The 20,115-nt window shown below is 32.1% G+C and overlaps 1 protein-coding gene and 1 pseudogene across 1 annotated transcript; both read right to left on the reverse strand.

Annotated features, from left to right (window-relative positions):
- Positions 1–51: 51 nt before the first annotated feature.
- On the reverse strand, positions 52–4,079 carry LOC114182663 (UPF0481 protein At3g47200-like). The gene is made up of 3 exons (XM_028069573.1): positions 4,039–4,079; positions 290–1,592; positions 52–211 (listed from the first exon to the last, which is right to left on the reverse strand). The coding sequence occupies exons 2-3, from the start codon at positions 1,578–1,580 to the stop codon at positions 204–206; spliced, it is 1,299 nt and encodes a 432-aa protein (XP_027925374.1). The 5' UTR covers positions 1,581–1,592; positions 4,039–4,079; the 3' UTR covers positions 52–203.
- Positions 4,080–11,186: 7,107 nt separating this feature from the next.
- Positions 11,187–11,894, reverse strand: LOC114180747 (annotated as a pseudogene).
- Between the last annotated feature and the right edge of the window lie 8,221 nt (positions 11,895–20,115).

Below are 20,115 nucleotides of genomic sequence, written 5' to 3' on the forward strand. Positions count from 1 at the left end.
TGACGAATTTCTTCGTAAGCTTAAAAATATTTACAATTATCACGGAGTAGAAAAATTGGAAAACAAGTTGAATATTTAGTTTTATGAAAGAAAAGCAACAACAAAGTGCGTAAATCACCTTACAAGGTTCTCTTACAAATACAACTTAGAGAATCAGTTACACAATTAATGTAGTAAATCCTTCCTTAAAATGATCCATCTTCTTATTTACCTGCACATTTAACATGGCTAATTTTATCAGTTGTAACTCACTGCAGAAGTTAAATATACATATATAATGATTCCTTACCACGAAATACTGAGATGATTGAACATAGAGTCTGAATAAACGTGAAGAGAAGTATCACAATTGCAGAAATAGTTGATGCTTTTTTCCAAGGAGTGTTGAAGTACTGGTGCATGAAGATAGCCTTGCGCTTGTTGCGAGGGTTTTCATAGAAAGCATTTAAGCTATTGCAGAGCGAGAAATAATGTGGATTGAAACCTGGCAAGATAAGGTGTGAGCACAAATTATTAATCATTGTAACCACTTTGTTAGCATCACCAGTCCAATTGACAATAATTTTCTTATCAACAAGTAGGTTCACATCTTTTTCAGTATTGATAAGAAAATCTAGAATTGTGGCGTATTGAGAAATGGTTTTTCTACATAGAAATTTACAATGCTCATAGGCCATTATATTCCGAAACACAATTTCTGTTTCATCATATATATCCAAGATTGGCATGGTCAACGCTCCATCGCGTTTAGAATAGGTCAAGTCAAGTAAGCTTTTATTTGGACTGATCTTGAACTTAAGACCTGCCTCCATTAGTTGACTTGCGCTGTATACTTGTTTAACGTCCATGAATTCTTCTAGTCTTCCAAGATCAAGCTTTGATGATGATATTACAGAAGATCTCAAAAGATCAGTGAAGTGTTCTGGACTCTCTCTTGGACACACTTTTCCAAAAGACACACTCTCAAAAAACTTGAAAGTAATTTCAAGAAAATGCTTAGTCATACCAGTCATGAGGTTGTAAAGTTCTTCCAGAACAAAGAAAGGAAGTTGATTTTCTAGCAGTAGCAAATCCACCTTAATATCGTATCGCATCCAATCTTCTTCAATTAAGGGGTCCTTTCCCACCCAGCCTGTGATTTCATCCCATCTTAGGAAAAGCTCAATTATGAAGCAAGCATCAACCAAAATCATCTTTAAAAAGTCACCACTTTTACATTTAATAGCTGCTGCATAACAATTTCGAATCTTCTCTTCCAACTCTTTAATTTTGAGAACAAGTTCTCTCATAGGTAGTTGTGTTCGATTTAGAAATCCCTTGAGGTATGTCAGTTTAAGCTCTTCCATCTCCTCCAAACTGTTGTCTTCCTCACCAACCTCACGTGCTTTGCGATGATAAGGGCCAATGGAAACAATTCGAGGTGTGTAGGCTTTTGGATTAGTTTCACGAATTTTTGGTGGTACCTTATAAATGCATTGCTTATCGAAAGGATACTCTTCCGGAGGTTTCACATCTTGAAGCATTTCACACCATTCTCTCTCTAAACATTCTATTTCACTTTCTCTTGATTGTCTTCCCATTTGGTTAAAATTCTGGAACATCAACACTTATATATTAACTATAATTTGAAAGGCCACAAATTAAATCCCTAAAATATTACCTCCTTTCATGGATAGATATTCTAAATATTTATCAAATTTTGTCTCTACATTAATAAAATTACTAGCATTGAAATATTAATATTATATATCATATTGATTAGAGATAGAATTAAATTATAGAAAAATCTAACACTACTTAGTTGACCTTATACGGTTGAATTACATCTAATTTCTCTATTTTAATATATTATCAGAACAATTAAGAGTCCACTTTCGCTGAGACTTTGGTTTATCGGGCGACCCATTATCGGATTAATTTCTTTTAATTTTAACGTTCAATGTTTTCGTATGATGTGTTGGACATTATTACTAAACTGATTTAGTAAAATTGAGTTATATTTAATTTCATTCTCATAGTAATTAATTTAAAGAGATTTTTTAACAATTAAAACATTTTTGTAAATTAACATAATTTTATAATATTAGGGACTGTTTATATAATTTATCTAATGAAAGAAATATGGGACAAAGAAATTGTACGACAAAGACACTGGATGTTATACCTTTTAATATGTTTTAAAAAATATATTTGGCATACCACATCGAGAAAAACCATGCTCAAAAATTTACTGCCAGTTGATGGAATACTCGTTTTGAAGTGATTTGTAAATGTACTCTTGGATATTAATAATGTGAATTTTCTTAATGAGCAATAACAAAAAGTTATAAAATATAAATAGTTTGATATATATTGTCCACAATATGTTCAAGAAAAAAAATAGAATAGTTGATATTAAATAGTTACATTCAAAATTACCAGTTTCAGTGATTTAATAACTTCTATAGAATATTTCCTAAAAGTGTGAATTCTGAAAAGTTATAAATACTTTTTACTTAGAACTCGATTGGGAATGGGTGGGTTAAATTTTGAAATTTTAAATTTACTACATTAATAATGCTTTGCTCAATTTCATTTTTAAAAATTAAATAAATATGAAAAGTATGAACTTTATAATCTTTCATTATTAATTTTTAACTCTGAAGTTAAGTATTAGTTTATAAGTTATATATATATATATATATATATGGTTAAATATGTTTTTGGTCCCTTAACTTTCAATAAATTTTGGAATTAGTCCATTTCAAAACTTTGGACCAATTTAGTCCTTGATCTTTCGAAATACGTGGATTTAGTCATTTTAATCAAATTTTGGTAGGTTTATTTGATGTTTTGTATGCATTTCAGGATTGTATTTGGATTGTTTATACTATTTGACACATTTTTACTTTAATGTTAAGTCAAATACTATTATGAAACGCACTTGAAATATCAAATAAACTTAATAAAATTTGATTAAAAGGACTAAATCCACACATTTCAAAAGATGAAGGACTAAATTGGTCCAAAGTTTCGAAATGGACTAATTCTAAATTTCACTGAAAGTTAAGGGACCAAAAACATATTTAACCCTATATATATATATATATATATATATATATATATATATATATATATATATATATGAAAGAACTATTGTTTTTATAACTTTTTTATTATAGGTGTTTCATTGAAACCATAAATATTTAGTATATTAAATAATTAAACTCAACATTATTAATATTATGCATTTCATATAGTTTGAATTTATTTTTTTGGAAAACAATTATAAATGCTCTTTAGGTTAATTTATTAAGTTTAATTAAACCAGTATTATTTATTAAAAGAAAATAGTATAAATCTTAGTTTGAAATTTTAACTTTGAAAATTAATTATTCATTTCTCGAAAATTTGGAATAATTTAGTCTCTCATCTTTAAAAATGTGTGAATTTAGCCCTTTTAACCAAATTTCGTTAAATTGATTTGATATATTTAAATGTTTTTTTCGATTAACAATGAAGTGAAAATATATCAAACAGTATAAAGAATTCAAATGCAATTCAAATTATATCAAGAAACGTGTTTGAAACCTAAAAAAAAAAACTTAACAACATTTGGTTAAAATGACTAAATTTGTACAATTTTAAAGACGAAAGACTAAATTGAAGCAAAGTTTTAAAAATAGACCAATTCAAATTTCACATTAAGGGTTGAAAAACTTATTGAACCCTACTATTATAAATACTTGTCATTAATAAACCTTTTTAAACATAATGACATGACAAATACTTTTAAATTGTCATACAACAATTTATGTATTAATATACAAAAATGTAAAAAATGAAAAAAGAAGAAGAAGAGTAATTATCTATTAAAAATAACATCATGTATTGCACAGATGAATATACCAACACAGTTTAAGGAAATGTTTGGACTATAATGAGCATTTATCAAATATAAAATGCAGTTCCAATATTGAGACAATTCATTTGATGCCAAAGCAGAAGTAGATACTTAAAAGATAATAACTAAATAGAGAAAAAAGGAGGAGAAAAAACCTGAGTTTGTGAAGTTGTTCATGAATAGGGATAAATAATCTTCACACCTTTAACAAGCACAGATCCTGTGTGTCTATATATATGCTATAGAGTGAGTGAAGAACACAATGAATGAATGGCTTGTATTCAGAAGCTAGCAATGTACGTATTAATAAATTGCATTGTACATTATGTAATGAAAACTCATCTGCTCCAACTGCCACATTAATTTTGTTAATTGCTCTGCAACTGTCCCACGCACTACGGACAACGTGTTTTTCACTTCATATATGAATAAATTTTCTCATAAATCATTTTAAAAGAGAAGAACGGAAAAAAATTCTCAATAAATTGTCCCCAAATGAAATTCTGAACGATATTTTAATTAGAAATATTTAATAACAAAACACTTTTTGAATTTTAAAAAAAAAAGGTTATATGAAAGATAGTTGAAAGTATAAATACTAATGTATTAATGACAATTAAAATAAACTTTTTATGATTTTTAATCAATATAAGTATAAACGATATAAAAAATTTATTTCATAATATGATAGTTAATTACCATACAAAAAATCCATTTTTTATGTCGATTAATAAGTATTTATCATAGGGAAAACATTAAAATACATCATATTTATTATTATTATTATTATTATTATTATTATTATTATTATTATTATTATTATCTATGAGAATTAAAATTACCCATGTCATAGTATATTTTTTAACATGATTAAAAGTTTTAACCGTCATAACATGTTATTTTATATGATGGTTAATATTACAAATGTAATAGAAAGTAACACTTTTTTTAGGGGTCATAGGAAATAACATATTTTATGGCAGGTTTGGACTTAACCATCATTTATGGTCTCATGTGTCATACTAAGTATGTGTTTTTTTTTTTTTTTTTAATTTCGAGATCATTCATTTTCCTACTTACCTTGCATAATAATCACATTGACCAAGTTCAAATTTCCAAATAAAATCTTAATTATCCAGTACATAATCATTTAATGTCTTCTACCACGTACAAAATTATCAATAATTAATATCGGTAATTCTAATCATGTACAATAACCTAAGAAATGTTAATAAAGAAAATCTTAATATTTAATTTGGATGAGATAATTTACAAGGCTAATTCATTTATTTGGAAAATTTGTAATTTTATATACTAAAATGACTTATTTTGATAAAATAATTACAAAAAAAAATTATGGTGTACTTGGATAGAGTATTTTAATGATTTTTTTTTTTTTTTGAAAAATTTAGATTTCTTTGTAATGAAATGTTTTGTTTGGATTGAGAAATTAAAAAGTATTTAAAATACAAGCATTTTTTTAAGTATTTCAATTAGCTAAATTAGTAGAAATTCAAATATCCTCAAAATAGGTGGAATTTGAAATTCTTCTCACTCAACCTCACACTCTAGACTTTCAGGTAGAGTTGTCAATTTGGCTCAGTCTGTAGGCGGGCTCGACAAGCTCGACGACCTAGATGGGCCCGATAGCCCGACGACCTAGATAAGCCTAACCGACCCGGCTAGCTAGCCGAGTTAGACAACCTAACAGCACAAACTGTCAGGCAGGCCCGATGACATAAATGGACCCAATGACTCAGATGGGTTGGCGGGCACGATGACTTAGTGGGACTAAGTCGGGCTAATGACCTAGACGGACTAGGTCAGACTGGGTAGTCAGGTTGGTCCGGCCAATTTGGGTCGTCGAGTCCGTTTCTAAATTTATCATGAACTCAAAACATAATCATGCCTAAAATAAATATTGTTAAAATGAAATTTTATCTCATAAGAAATTCAATTGTTTATCCAAACAAGAAATTTAAATATAAGGTATTTTAATTTCTTTATCCAAACAAGTTATTTAGAAAATGAAGGGAATTTAATTGCAAGTAATTCAAATACAATGCATTTCAATTTCTCAGCATTGTTGAAATACTTATCGAAACACATGGTTAAAGGAATTTTGGTAGGTATTTCAAATGAGTCGGTCATAGACGAAAAGGTCAAGCTGAGTCAACCTGGAACAAAGTTAAGCCAAGTTAGCCTGAGCAATGTTGAGAGTAATTGCCTAGGTCGAAGGTTGAACCAAGTTGACCCAAGCTGAAGATCAAACTAAGTCAGCCCAAGTCGAAGATCGAATTGAGTTAACTCCACTAATACAATAAAGAGATATTACATCGATTTTTTTGGGCATATTACATCGATTTACAACCGATGTTGTATTAGACTATGTAATAAGTGGAAGAATTATTGCATCGGTAGTAAAAACCGATGTAATATCATATAGTATAACATCAATTAAAAAAAATCGATTTGATAGAGAATTGGATTTCAGCAGGAAAGCTATAACATCCCTAGGGAATATTACTTAGAAATAAATAATAAAAGAAATAAATTCATTAATGGTCATCTCGATAAGAATCCCAACGTGGGAAAATTTCAATTTATAAAGTTAGCGCGCCAAAACTCATAATTGAATTCATAAAATGTTTACAAGTTTCCATAGTCTGTGTTTAAAACATAAAATACATATGATTAAAAAAAAACTCTAGCTCTAGTCCCATGCTAGCCCTCACTCCGTCATCTGAACATCCTCAGCACCACCTGTATCAACATCTGCTCCCGTGTAACGAATCACACGATCATCGCCAAACACAAACAGAAAGGGTGAGCTGAGAAAATAAAATAATAAGCATGTAACACAAGATAGATCATTTACCCATCTTAATCATTATCTATAAATCTTGGCCAAGACCCTAACCCCAAGACTTGACAGTCTTCAATTCATGCAATTGGTTAGCCTTGGACTCGGGAATCTGATGCTCACACGAACCTGCCCGCTCGTGGTCCTGCTTCTACGAACCTCCCCGCTCGTAGTCCTGCTCTACGGACCTACCCGCCCGTAGTCCAACACATGTGATCCACCAGCCCCCGTACCTCCCCGCACGTGGCATCTCTCAACGTGAGCACGGAACATACGAACCTCCCCGCTCGTATCCCCACGTGAGAGTAACTTGATATGAACCTCCCCGCTCATATCATCACATGTCACACCATCCATGAACCTACCCGCTCATGGCACATCATCTCCCGATCCAAGCAAGGCATCATTGTCAGTTAAAACAACACACACAATTCGTAGCCTGGTGCACGGCCGCCTGGCGCACCAGCCAACACCGCCTGACGAAACAGGCCCAGACCGCCTGGCGGTTCATGCACGCCGCCAGGCGCCAGCGCTCTTCCAGCGCCATTGTTTTTCCAACACCGCCTAGCGGGGCACATCCTCATCGCCAGGCGCCATACGGTGCAGGGACATCTGACGCTAGTCCAATCTCCTGGCGCACTCGCTCGTGCCGCTAGGCGCTACTCCAGTGGTCTGCATATTGTCAATTTTCTCACGCGGTTTGAGTACATGGACTTATACCACTAATAATACCAAGAAACTCATGATCTCTTATTCCTCACCCTCAACTTGGTGTAATCTTGTCACGCTACACATGATCCATGATCTTTAATTCACTTCCTAAGTGGCCCTAGTCATAACTTGGCCTTTAGCATCCATAATGTCACCATTTCTAAAGATTTGTTTAGCTTAACATCACCATTGCTCCAACCAGTACCTTCACTACACCATAAATTTGGTATTTCTATACAATGTTACATAATCCAACGTTATCCATCACCCACTTAAGTCACGAATGATACCTAACCAATAAGTCCTAATCACAATTATCCAACCATATATGCAAAAATATACTCCCAGAACCCAAATTGTTAAATACCATTACTCTTCCCTCTTCATTCCATAAATATTCCCACCAACATACCATATCATATTCCCTTTGCGTAAATTTTACCCTTCTCCCAAAAGTACCCTTAGCTCATCAATCTTTCTCTCTCACTCACCAACAGTTATGTATAATTCAAATACCACAACTCCCTCACGACCAACCCCACACTGCACTTAAACTGGGACTGCTCAAGTCCTCGCCTGGCGGCTAGCGAGGAGCCGCCAGGCGCTACACCAGAACCAGACCACGTTGTACGCGTTCTTGCATCTCCCGTGAACCCCACTCACTCTACTTCTTTCCAGTGATTAGCACACACTATAAATTCGGTAATAACATGATTCCTTGATACTAATCCATTCCAAAACAATATACTGATTTAATTAAGGCATCCCTAACCTCCAATTTCCAAGGGTTTGAATCACACCCTTGCGTAATTGAACTCTTTAGGGTTATAATCACAATCTAATTTATAACATCACAACGAAGTCATTCAAGTACAATTATACATTCAAATAGGATAAATGTTCCAATGGAACCTCAACACAAGGTAAAAGTCACGAAATCACGGCAAAACCGCGACAACCAGAACGCACCGCCTGGCGGAATTCAACTCACCGCCAAGCAACTCATAACAAAACCCAGAAATAGGGTTACACTGATGTGCCGCCTGGCGGCACATACGTGCCCGCCAGGCGGTTTCTGGGCGAGGACCCAGAATTTTCGTGGAACAGCGTCAGAGTGAAAGGGAAACTCATGCATTCAATCAAACATCGCATAACCAATCGAACATGAAGTAAAACATAATAAGCAGCTCCCCTAACCTGGAATTCCTTGCTAAACCACGAATTCTTGATGTATCACCAATCCAACAAGCTTCTTTAACCCTCTGTTGCACGTTCACAATGTTTTCCAGCCACTCCACCCTCTTACAATCAGTTTCTCCCTTCTGAAAACCTAATAATCGACCCTTACACCCACTGTGGTACTCTTTGCCTCTCTCACTAGCTTGTTCTCTCTTACTTATTACCCAAATTAAAGGTGCTAAATGCTAAAAACGAAAATTCCTAGCTAATGGCTACTCATGAACCACTATTGAATGGTTTCCTACCCATTGGACTGCCTTTATCTGCAGCTAGGGTTTCTACGTCCCTTCAATACCATGCAATCCAAATTTGCCAAAAAGAAAATTAGTTTTGTTCTTAGCAAGGATTGAACCCACAACAAATCAATTAACAATTTAAGTACATAACCACTCAACCAAATCATATTTCATGATAACTCCTACAATTTTAGGAATTTATCGTTACACTACACATTCAATATATAAACACACAAAAACACATAATTTAGATAACATCCAAGTGGCACATATAGGACTCGAACCCAAGTCTTCACACACAATAAACTACTCTCAACCACTTGAGCTAGTACTTTTCCACGTCATAGCTCCTCACATTTATTACTTTAAATGTTCTCCTTACCCGTCCTAATTAAATAATTAATTAAATAACTATTTAATTTTCCCGGGTCTTACAAAAGCAATATTACATTGGTTGTTTGTGGGACCGATGTAATATTCTTTACTGATTTTTAGGCTCTAAAAGATATGCATATGAAAGGCTAGTGTATTTTCCCACCATTGCAGTTCTATCTTGTGTGGCATGTAACAATGATTGTAAGCTCCACATTGGTCACTATTCAGACAAATGAATATCTATGCATATTTTTTTTCTTTAGATGATACATATTTGAGATGTCTAACACTCACAATTTCACTGTATCTTTCATAAACATCGGAACATTGGTGGATAATGATATTTTTACCTACTCTTTTTGACTCACTTTTAACTCACCACTTCAATTATCTATTTTGATTTTTTTTAATGGTGTGATGTGATAATTGAAGGATAATTGGAGTTGTAAATTAAAAAAAAGTAGATCAAAATATAATTATCAACATTTGTCCTTGCACTCCACTCTTTCAACTTAGGCTCGGCTGCAACTGCAAATGATAAAGGATTTAGTTGAAAGACACCAACACTTTAACAAACAACTATTTCATAACCACATTTTTAGAAAAGCATAATGGCTTAGGAATATTTATGGGGAAATGGAAGGGGTTAACACCGAAAAAGAATGAGTTTGTAAAACCAATCTATATATACTCTTATAGTTTATTTTCATAACATTTTAAATAAAATTGTTTAAAAATAAACTTAGATAAAAAAATATTAGTTTTGAAGTAAAATTTAAATCAAATCTCGTTAAAATATTATAGATAATTTTTATTTATTTTGTATGTAATCTTTTATTATAAATATTTACTTTTGTTTAAAATAATTAAATTTAGGACGATATAAAATTAAAAAAATAGTTAAAAGGTAAAATTTTCTTTATATACCTCGATAATATATATATATATATATATATATATATATATATATATATATATATATATATCCAATAAATACTATAAAAAAATGTTTCATTAACAATCAATTGTGACAAAAAGTTGTTAATCACTAAAGTTATTAATTATTAAAATAGTCAATATTATTGTAACTAATAACGATTAATTATAATTTTTTATTTAGAATATTTATTGTTTTAATAAATATTTTATTTTGTAAATTGATATCTAAATTAGTCATTATATATTATAATTAAAAAATTTTGTTCATTGAAATTTGTTGTTAACAAAGACAATTTCTTATCGTAATGAAATGAATTTTTACTTTACCAGTTTACAAATATCTTTTTCCTATCTTTATACATATACTTTGTTATTCTTATTCTTCTCTCACAAGGAAATTAAACTCACAACTTCTCGCGCTCTCCATATTTACTATTAAGACATAGACACTATAAGCTTAATTTAGTGGTAAAAATATGAAGGAAAGGGGAAAAAAATTGTGGGTTCAACTTTTCCTTTAATATTTAGAATTTATAAAGTTGATTTAAAGGATTCGGAATACGGGAGAAAGGTTGTGGCTCAACTCTTATACTAATAAAATACTAATAATTAATATTTATTGATAAAAAAAATAAAAAAGTTGTTAATAGAAGGAAACGTAGTTAAAGTTATCCATAGAAAAATTAGAAAATAAGTTGAGTCTTTATTTTGACGAAAGGAAAGCAACAACAAAGTAAATCTCATTACAAGTTCTCTTACAAATACAACTCACACAATCAGATAGAATCATCAACGTCTTCTTCCCTTATAACCGACCTTTCTTGTTCCTTATTTAACTAATCATCGCATTAGTTTCCTGTACAATTAAAATAACTAACTTTATCAGTTGTAACTCATTTAATAACAGTAATTAAGAATTAATATATCATGATAATATTTCTTACCATGAAAAGAATGAAATGGCTGAACATATCGTCTGAATAAACGTGAGCAAAAGTAGCACCATTGCAGCACTTGTAGACGCTATTTTCCAAGGAGTGTTGAAGTACTGGTGTATGAAAATAGCCTTTGTACTTGTTGAGAGGGTTTTCATAAAAATCATTTAAGCTTTTGCAGATGGAGAAACAATGTGAATTGAAAGACGGCATGTTAACATATTTTTCCGTATTGATAAGAAAATCTAGAATCACTACATATTGTGTTATGATGTATGCAGGGATATAAAGGTGGCAATGTTCATAGGCCAATATATTCCTGAACATAACTTCTGTATTATCATGTATATTCAACATTGGCATGCTCATCACTCCATATTTAGAATAGGTCAAGTCAATTAATTATCATTTGGATTGACTTTGAACTCGAGACCTGCCTCCATTAGTTGGCTTGCACTTTATACATGTTTAACTTGTTTGTCTTGTTCCAGTGTTTCAAGATCAAGCTTTGATGATGATATTATAGAAGATCTTAACAAATCGGTGAAATGTTTGGGACTCTCTTCTGGACACACGTTTCCGTTCCCAAAATAGTTGAAAGTAATGTCAAGAAATTTCTTATTCATGCCGGTGAGGTTGTAAAGTTGTTCAAGAACAAAGAATGGAAGTTGATTTTCCAGTAGCATCAAGTCATGCTCAATCTCCACTAGCATCCCTGGTTGTAGCAACAAAGGGTCTTTTTCTTCCCAATCACTGTATCTATGCCATCTTAGAAAGTGCTCAATTATGAAGCAAGCATCAACTAGAATCATCTTTAATAAATCATCACTATTATATTTAATTGGCTCTTCGTAACAAAGTTGAATTTTTTCTTCCATATCTTTAATTCTGAGAACAAATTCCCTCATCGGTTGTTGTGTTCGATTTATAAATCCCCTAACATATTTGAGTTTAAGCTTTTCCCATTGGCTCAAAAGTGATGTCTTCTTTACCGACGTCACGCTATTTGGGATGTAGGGATGGACAAAAAAATCTATTTTTTTTATCCAATTCACCTTTTGTTCTGATCCAATCTATTTAAAATTTATTTTATTAAAAATTTAATTCATTTAAAGTTTATTTTATTAAAAATCCAATCCATTTAAAATTCATTGTAATGGATCTGAATTTCAATCTAATTTACATTTTATATATTTTATGGATTGGATATCCATTCTCTAAATCAAGATTTTCAAATATGGATAATCCCAAAAATCTAATCCAAATTTTCAATTTAAATTTTTAGTTGGGTTAGGCTAAAGATTATCATGGAATAGGCTAAATTCAGACTCAAACAAGCCTTGCTCGATGACTTGTATAGACTGGGATGGCCCGACGACCCTAAAGGGCTTGGCGGGCCCGACAACTCGAACGGTCTGACAAGCCTAAAGACACGAACGGGCTAGGCAGACCCAACGAACCAAACGGGTTGGTCAGGACCGACGACTCAAAAAAGTCGGGCGTGCCTGATAACCTTAACGAGCAAGGGAGGCCTGATGACCCGAACAGGCCAGACGAGCCCGATGACCCAAATGGTTCAAACAGGCCCAAAGACTCATATGGACTGGGTCGGTCCGATGACTTGTAAGGACCAGGCATGCCTGACGACCTTTACAGATTGGGCAAGACTAACCACCCTAATGGGCCGAGCAGGCCCGACAATCCAGACAAGCTGAGTCGGCCCGACGACTCGGACAAGTTGTGCTAGAAGACCAGTACGAATCGGGCAGGTCTGATGACCCGAATGGGCCAAGCTGACCCGAAGACCCCAATGGGCTGTGCTAGGCCGGCCCGACGACTCAGACAAGTCGTGCCCCCTGTACAGACTAGATAGGCCCGACAACCCAGACAGGCTGAGTCGGCTCGACAATGTGGATAAACTGAGTTGTGTCGGCCTTAAAGATACAAGTTTTAGAAAATGAAATTTAAATTTCTTTTATTTAAAATGGATTCTAGATGTTGAACTTGATCCAAATATTTGGACTGAACTTAAATCTTAATCCAAATATTTGGATCTGAATTTTAAAAAATTCCAAACTAGTTTTGTTAAAAAAATGGATTTGAATAAAAAATCTAATTATCTAAATCTAAAATGTATGTGTATTGGATGATTAAAAATTTCATCCATAACACCTTGTTGGAATGATAAGGCCCGATGGAAAGAATTTGAGGTATGTAGGCTTTGTGATTACTTTCACGAATATTTAGTGGTACCTTATACATGCATTGCATATAAAAGGATGCTCTTCTGGTGATCTCACATTTTGAAGCATCTCAATCCATTATGTCTCTAAAGGTTTATATCAATTGCTATATCTATCCATTCTCCTTCCATTTGGTTAAAACTTTGTAACAGAAAAGTTGGAATATTCACTATAATATTAATAAGGCTTAAATACCTTTTTGGTCCTCATTTTCGTAGTGTTTATTGCGGATGCTCCTCATTTTGACAGAATGTTTAAAATGATCTTCATTTTTACCGAATGTTTAAAATGGTCATCATTTTCGCAATTTGTGTTTTATTTGGTCATTTTTTGTAACGCCGTTTAAATCATTAATGGAGCATTGTACAAATGGCACGATTTGTATTAGGGTATGTTATGTGTATTGTACATAGGGCTAATTAACGTTAATTTTTCAATTTAGGGGGAATTTTGCAATTAGGAAAATTTCTTCATCTTCGTCTTTCTTGAGCTCGAATTTGCAGAAGAAACAACTAATACTTGCCATTTCATCATTGGATTGTAGTTCTGCTCTTCATTTCAATGTAAAGATTCCTTTGTCTTCCGTAGACCCATCATAGGTTTGGATGGTTGTTTTTTAAAAGGAAAATACGGAGGTGAGTTGTTGAGTGCTGTGGGTAGAGATGCTAATGATTAGTTACTGCCCTTAGCGTATGCTGTTGTGAAAGTTGAAAACAAAGAAACTTGTACATGGTTCTTGGAATTTCTTATTAGTGATCTTGGAGGTATTGACGTGTGTGGGACAATGACATTTACGTCTAACCAACAAAAGGTATGTATAATATATGTTCAATTTATTAATTTTTGTTTAATGTTGTAAGTACTAATAATCTTATCATTGCACAGGGATTAGTGCCTGCCATTCAGGACCTATTACCCACTGCTGAGCACAGGTTTGCATGAGGCATAACAGGAACAATTTCCCAGATAAGCCTCTGGATGAGCAGACTGCAACACCTGCTGAGACTTAACCAGATGCCCAAACTGCTGAGAATGCACCAACTGCTGAAATTGCTGAGAATGCACCAATTGTTGAAACTCAAACAACTCAACCACCAAGGAATGAAGTGAAGAGTCAAGTAACATCACTACCAACACTAAAAGAACCATCTCAATAGTTTAGCATGAAATTACAGATTATGAGGAGGCCTTGATAGCAACTACAAACGTCTTAGTTATTTTTTGGAATTTCTGATGTAGAATTCATTATTGATGTACTGCATTTTGACTTTCTTTAAACTTCATTTAATTTCACTTTTGCCAAACATTGATGTAGTGCATTTTGATGAGGATGAATTAATGTTATGAATTTAACTTCTTCTAGACTTAGATCAATTTAATTTTTCTCAAGCTTAGATCAATATCACTTACTTCAATGCTCAGATTAAGATGTCATTTTGTACATGTTAGGACTAATATCAACATAATCAAACTAATTCATTTCTTCATTTAACAATAGTACAAAACAGATTGGACTTTAAAAGTTTACACACAATAACAGTACGAATAATACAATAACAACACAAGTGAACCCTATTACTAATTGCAGTCTCTTCTCAGCAACCTTCAATGACTTCTCCAAATCATTAATCTGCCTCATTTGTGTCATGATGATGACATCCTTCTCATCAACACCACAATTTGAAAAAGTTGCAGCCCACATTATTGGAACCACCACTCTGTAAATCAATAAACAAAAAATTAAAACCAATTTATTATTAACACAAAAATAAAAACAGATTGTACCCAAAATTTTCTACCAGTATTCTTTGGAGTTCTTGCCATCCTCAAAGTTGTCATCTCTCTGCAACTACAAATCAAGGTTAATCTATTTCTCGTTGAACCACCAACAGTGCATGAAGTGATACAACACGGTTGCCTCCAACGATTACAACCAGAGGTAAAGGAAGAAGATTGGGACCGTAACATACCTATATAATGGGATTGCAGGAAGAAGAAGATTGCAACAACACCAATTGGAAATGGAGGAACAAGATTGTCAAAACTCACCAACTGCCCAAACATTCCTTACAAAAACCCTAGCTCACTTATTTATCACCAAATATCTAATTATCACACCTGTACAGTACACGTAACACACCCTAATACAAATTGTGTCACCTGTACAATGCTCCGTTAATGATTTAAACGACGTTACAGAAAATGACCAAATAAAACACGAATTGCGAAAATGAGGATCATTTTAAACATTCGGTAAAAATGAGGACCATTTTAAACATTATGTCAAAATGAGGACCATCCGCAACAAACACTACAAAAATGAGGACTAAAAAGGTATTTAAGCTTATTAATAAATAGAAACTATTATACCTCCTTTCCTTAATAGAATTTGTGAATATTTATCAGTAATTTGGTCTCTACATTAATATTGAACTATTAATCTAAAGAAATTTTTTTATAGTTAAAAGATTATGTAACATGATTTTTATAGTTTTAGGAACTGTTCATATACTTTTTATTTAATAACAAAAATATGGGACAAAGACATTGGATGTTATACTTTTTATTATTATTTTTAAAAAAATGGCATACCCATCTAGAAACTCATGCAAAAATTTACTTGACACTATATATTAAATTCAAAATTATAAGCTTTGATAATCTAAATGTAATATATAATAAAATCATCTTTAAATTTTAAACTTTAGAAAAATTATTGTAGACATTTTTTGGGTTATTTGTCAAAGATAAACAATGAAATATAAATTCACTAACTTTGATGATTTTAACACTGTTATAATTAACTTACTGAAATATTAAATTTTAAAATAACCTTTTTTAAAAATAACGAGTAGTTCGGGGTAAATAGTAATAAACATTTTTAAACATGATGACATTATGTAATAAAACCTTTTTAAACCTTTTTAAGGTAATGTACGTATTAATAAATTACATTGTAATTATGTAATGAAAACTCACCTTCTCCAACTGCCACATTAATTTTGTTAATTGCTCTGCATGGACAATGTGTTTCTTACAGCATCCATTGAACAAAAATTTTCTCATAACTCATTTCAAAAGAAAAGAGAGTGAAAAAGGGAAGATATTTCTCAATAAGTTGTCACAATAATTAAATTTGGAACGAGATTTTAATCAAATATATATTTGATATCATTGAATTCTTTTAAAAGAGTTCTACAATCAATGTTATATATAAAAGGTAGTTGAAAGTATGAACTTTGAAAATATTGAACTAATGTTGTTGTCTAATACAATATTAGTTATGAGTGTGGTCCATATTGAAAATTACTCAAGCTATCAAGTCATAACAATGTGGTATGTGGAGTGGATGGTTGAACCCTCTCCATGAAGATTCTAATGCACACATAATATACATTTGAACGCATGGATAATTCTCTTTTTTAAAATCATTAATGTGGCAAAAGTTGTTTAGGCCAAAGCAAATTTAAAAGACGAGACCTTTTATTTAAAAATTATTTTTCAAGTTTTTTTTATGTAAAATTATTTATTAAATTGTCAAAATTAATTTTATTTAACATTTTTTTAATAGATAATATAGCTCAATCATTTAATTTTTCTTGGGGCATTGTTAATCTTAAATAAGTTTTTATTATATTTAGTTTTGAGAAACTCCTCTCGACTGAAACAACTAACACTGAAATTGTTAATATTATCCTTATCACATCTTTCTCTATTGTTGCTTTCACCCATACCTATAATGTTATTATCTTGTTCATTCAAAGAGCACTCACCTATATTTTCTAATTCATTTTTCTTATCTATTTTTATAAATTCATTCATAGCTCCTTTTTGTGATGCAATTGATGTTTCAATTCTTCTCTTTTTTGGATTTCTGAATAGCCTAATTCAAATTTTCTAGTTGGCATTTATATATTTTTATATAAATAAAAAATCATAATATATAAAATACTGATAACGTTGTCATTGACGCGAAAAAAAATTAATACTACTTATCTATAACAACTTCAATATTGTTAAGAAAGTAGTCAACAAAATAGAAAGGGTAAAGTAACCCAAAGTCGTCTCCCAACGAACACGGAATTGATTTTAACAAATAAGTTCTTATAAAACTATACAAAAGAGTTAGTCAAATAAAATAATAAAAATATGAGGGATAAAGATAAACAAGAAAGAAATAGAAAAGATAAAAACAATAGTAAAGAAAATAAATTGATTCCATTGATTTGATTTTTCAAAATAGATTCATCATCAGTTATCTAAAGATTATTTCTCAACTAATTATTGTTGTAGATTTACAAATTAATCAATGTAAAGTCTCAATTAATTTGTTGGCGTTCTCACTTTTAACCAAAGTAAAGTCTCAATTAAAAATGAGAACTTTTAGATTATCCACAATAAATTCAATCAAAGTACAATCTCAATCAAATTTTACTATGCTTAATCGTGTATATTCTTTTATCTCCTCACCAAATAAAAAGCTTAATTAATCAAAGTAAAGTCTCAATTAATTTTAGTTAGATACCTTTAATCAAAGTAAAGTCTCAATTAAATTTGAAAATCCTTGAACTCATATGATCAACATGCATATAGATTTAAAATCATTACTTTTTACGTGATTCAAAGATAAAAGACATAGATGAATGAAAACCTCAACAATAATAAAAAGGACAAAGAAATTATTTCATTCTAACCTTAGAATCCATAATGGAATTACAATGGAATCAACCCAAGAGGTTTAGCAATCCATAGAATGCAAAAGTAAAATAAAACTAGAAAAAAGAATAGAGAGAAAGGACACAAAATTAGGCCCCCCTAGGGGTTCCAAAACTCTGAAGTCCCGAGCTTTTTTCTTCTACTCCCTTGGTCTCTTTATATCGGACTTGGACTAGGCTTTTTAGTTGCTAAAACCTCTCAAATATCTTTTAAAATTAAGATAAATATTATTTATCATTATAGTGATTTTAAAAATATTTGGAGAGATAATTAGTTTTAAAAGTATTTAACAAATATAGTTGGTTAATAATTTATGATATAATTAAATAAATTAATTATTTAAAGATATAAGCCATTTTTAATTATGTATTCCAAATTTGCAAAGACATCCAAAAATATCAATATTTCCTATTCAAACCCTCTTATTTGACTATTTGACCAGCGTTGACTAGAATCTGCAATGTTTGACCAATCTTTGAATGATTAACCAGAGTTGACTCGTTGACTGTTCAATAATAGATTGACACGTGGCATTCTAGCTCCTTCTCTCACATCAGTCTTCTCTTTCCTCCTTAGGGTTTCAGCTTCCCCTTGTGAATGACGACTGCGAATTTGGTGAAGATGCAGAAATGGTTCTGGCTCGTTGACACGCGTTAATGGTAGAGAATGATGCATGAAGGATGGTGGTTCGATGGTTTAGCTACGTAGGATGCTGTGACGAATGGTGATGACATAGTTTCCGTGGTTGTTGCTGCAATGGTAAAGTCGCATATGGCAGCTCTGGTTCGTGGTCAACTTCAGGTGTGGTGCAACTGCGATGGATATACTTGAAGGCGCACTGTAGTGATGGTTTCCGCAAGGTGCATGGGTGGTCTGATGCATTTTTCGACAAGGATGAAGTTGCGCGTTGTGCACGGATCTGCTGTGATTCATTGATGGTGATGCAGATACTTGATGGTGATGAAACTGTAGTGGCTGACACAGATCTGTGGTGGCTGTGACTGGTACATGTGCAGGGAGGTGGCATTGTAGCTGATGTTGGTTTGCATGGCTGCCTAGGGTTTCTGATAGGAGAGATGAAGATGAGGACGTGGCAACATGCTATTGGCTCAATTTCTTTAGTGAAGATTAAGCCCACATGGCTTGTGCTGGTTGGCCAATTTTAAAGTTGAGGATTGCCACATGGCAGCATCTGACTGCATCTATTTTATGAGTGAAAAAAGGGGTGCAAATAAACAAAGACAGGGGTGCAGAAGTAGGTTTTGTGAGACCCATTTGGAAAGAGGGGAGTGTATAAGTAATGTATGAGGTACAAAAGTGATTTTCCAGAACTTGCTGATTTTAGCCTTATTTAAAGGTGTTTGTAATTTCAATCAATTTATTTTTCCACCTTTAAATAAGCTCAATCTTAACTTCAGCTGCATCAACAAACATTAAAATATCCAAAAATAATTTTTGCCGCTAAAAATCACTTTTTAAGACATTTTTATCACACAAGTTCAGATAGCCTAATTATAATAACTATCAATTATATCACTCTTTAAGCACACAAATTCAATTAAATACCCATAATTAAACATTAAATGAGGGCAAAAATACGCACTCATCATACCCACACAATTATCCTTTTGCACTCCTGGGCAAAATTAAGCAATTTTAAAACTTCTTCTGAGGTATTTTATTTCACATCAACACTAGATCATAGGAATGAACCTTACTTGAGACAAATCAATATTCTAGAAATCAAGTTACCATGTATAAACAAACGGAACGATTATATTTTTCACACTTTTAATCTTTTGAATTCACAAGACAATCAATTATGAAAGAAAGCACTCAAGTTAAGTGTGTGTTTCCTCACCAAAATTCGCTCAAATGTTTTTGGCTTGTGTTTTCACTCAAAATACTCATGCAAGTAAATACTCATAATACTTAACAAGACTCTAATATTCACAAACTTTCAGAAAACATGCAT

Source organism: Vigna unguiculata, chromosome 4 (genome assembly GCF_004118075.2).
Source record: "Vigna unguiculata cultivar IT97K-499-35 chromosome 4, ASM411807v1, whole genome shotgun sequence".
Lineage (NCBI taxonomy): Eukaryota > Viridiplantae > Streptophyta > Magnoliopsida > Fabales > Fabaceae > Vigna > Vigna unguiculata.

Coding starts and splice junctions, on each gene's coding strand:
- LOC114182663 (XM_028069573.1), bottom strand. CDS start 1,580: ATGGGAAGACAATCAAGAGAAAGTGAAATAGAATGTTTAGAGAGAGAA.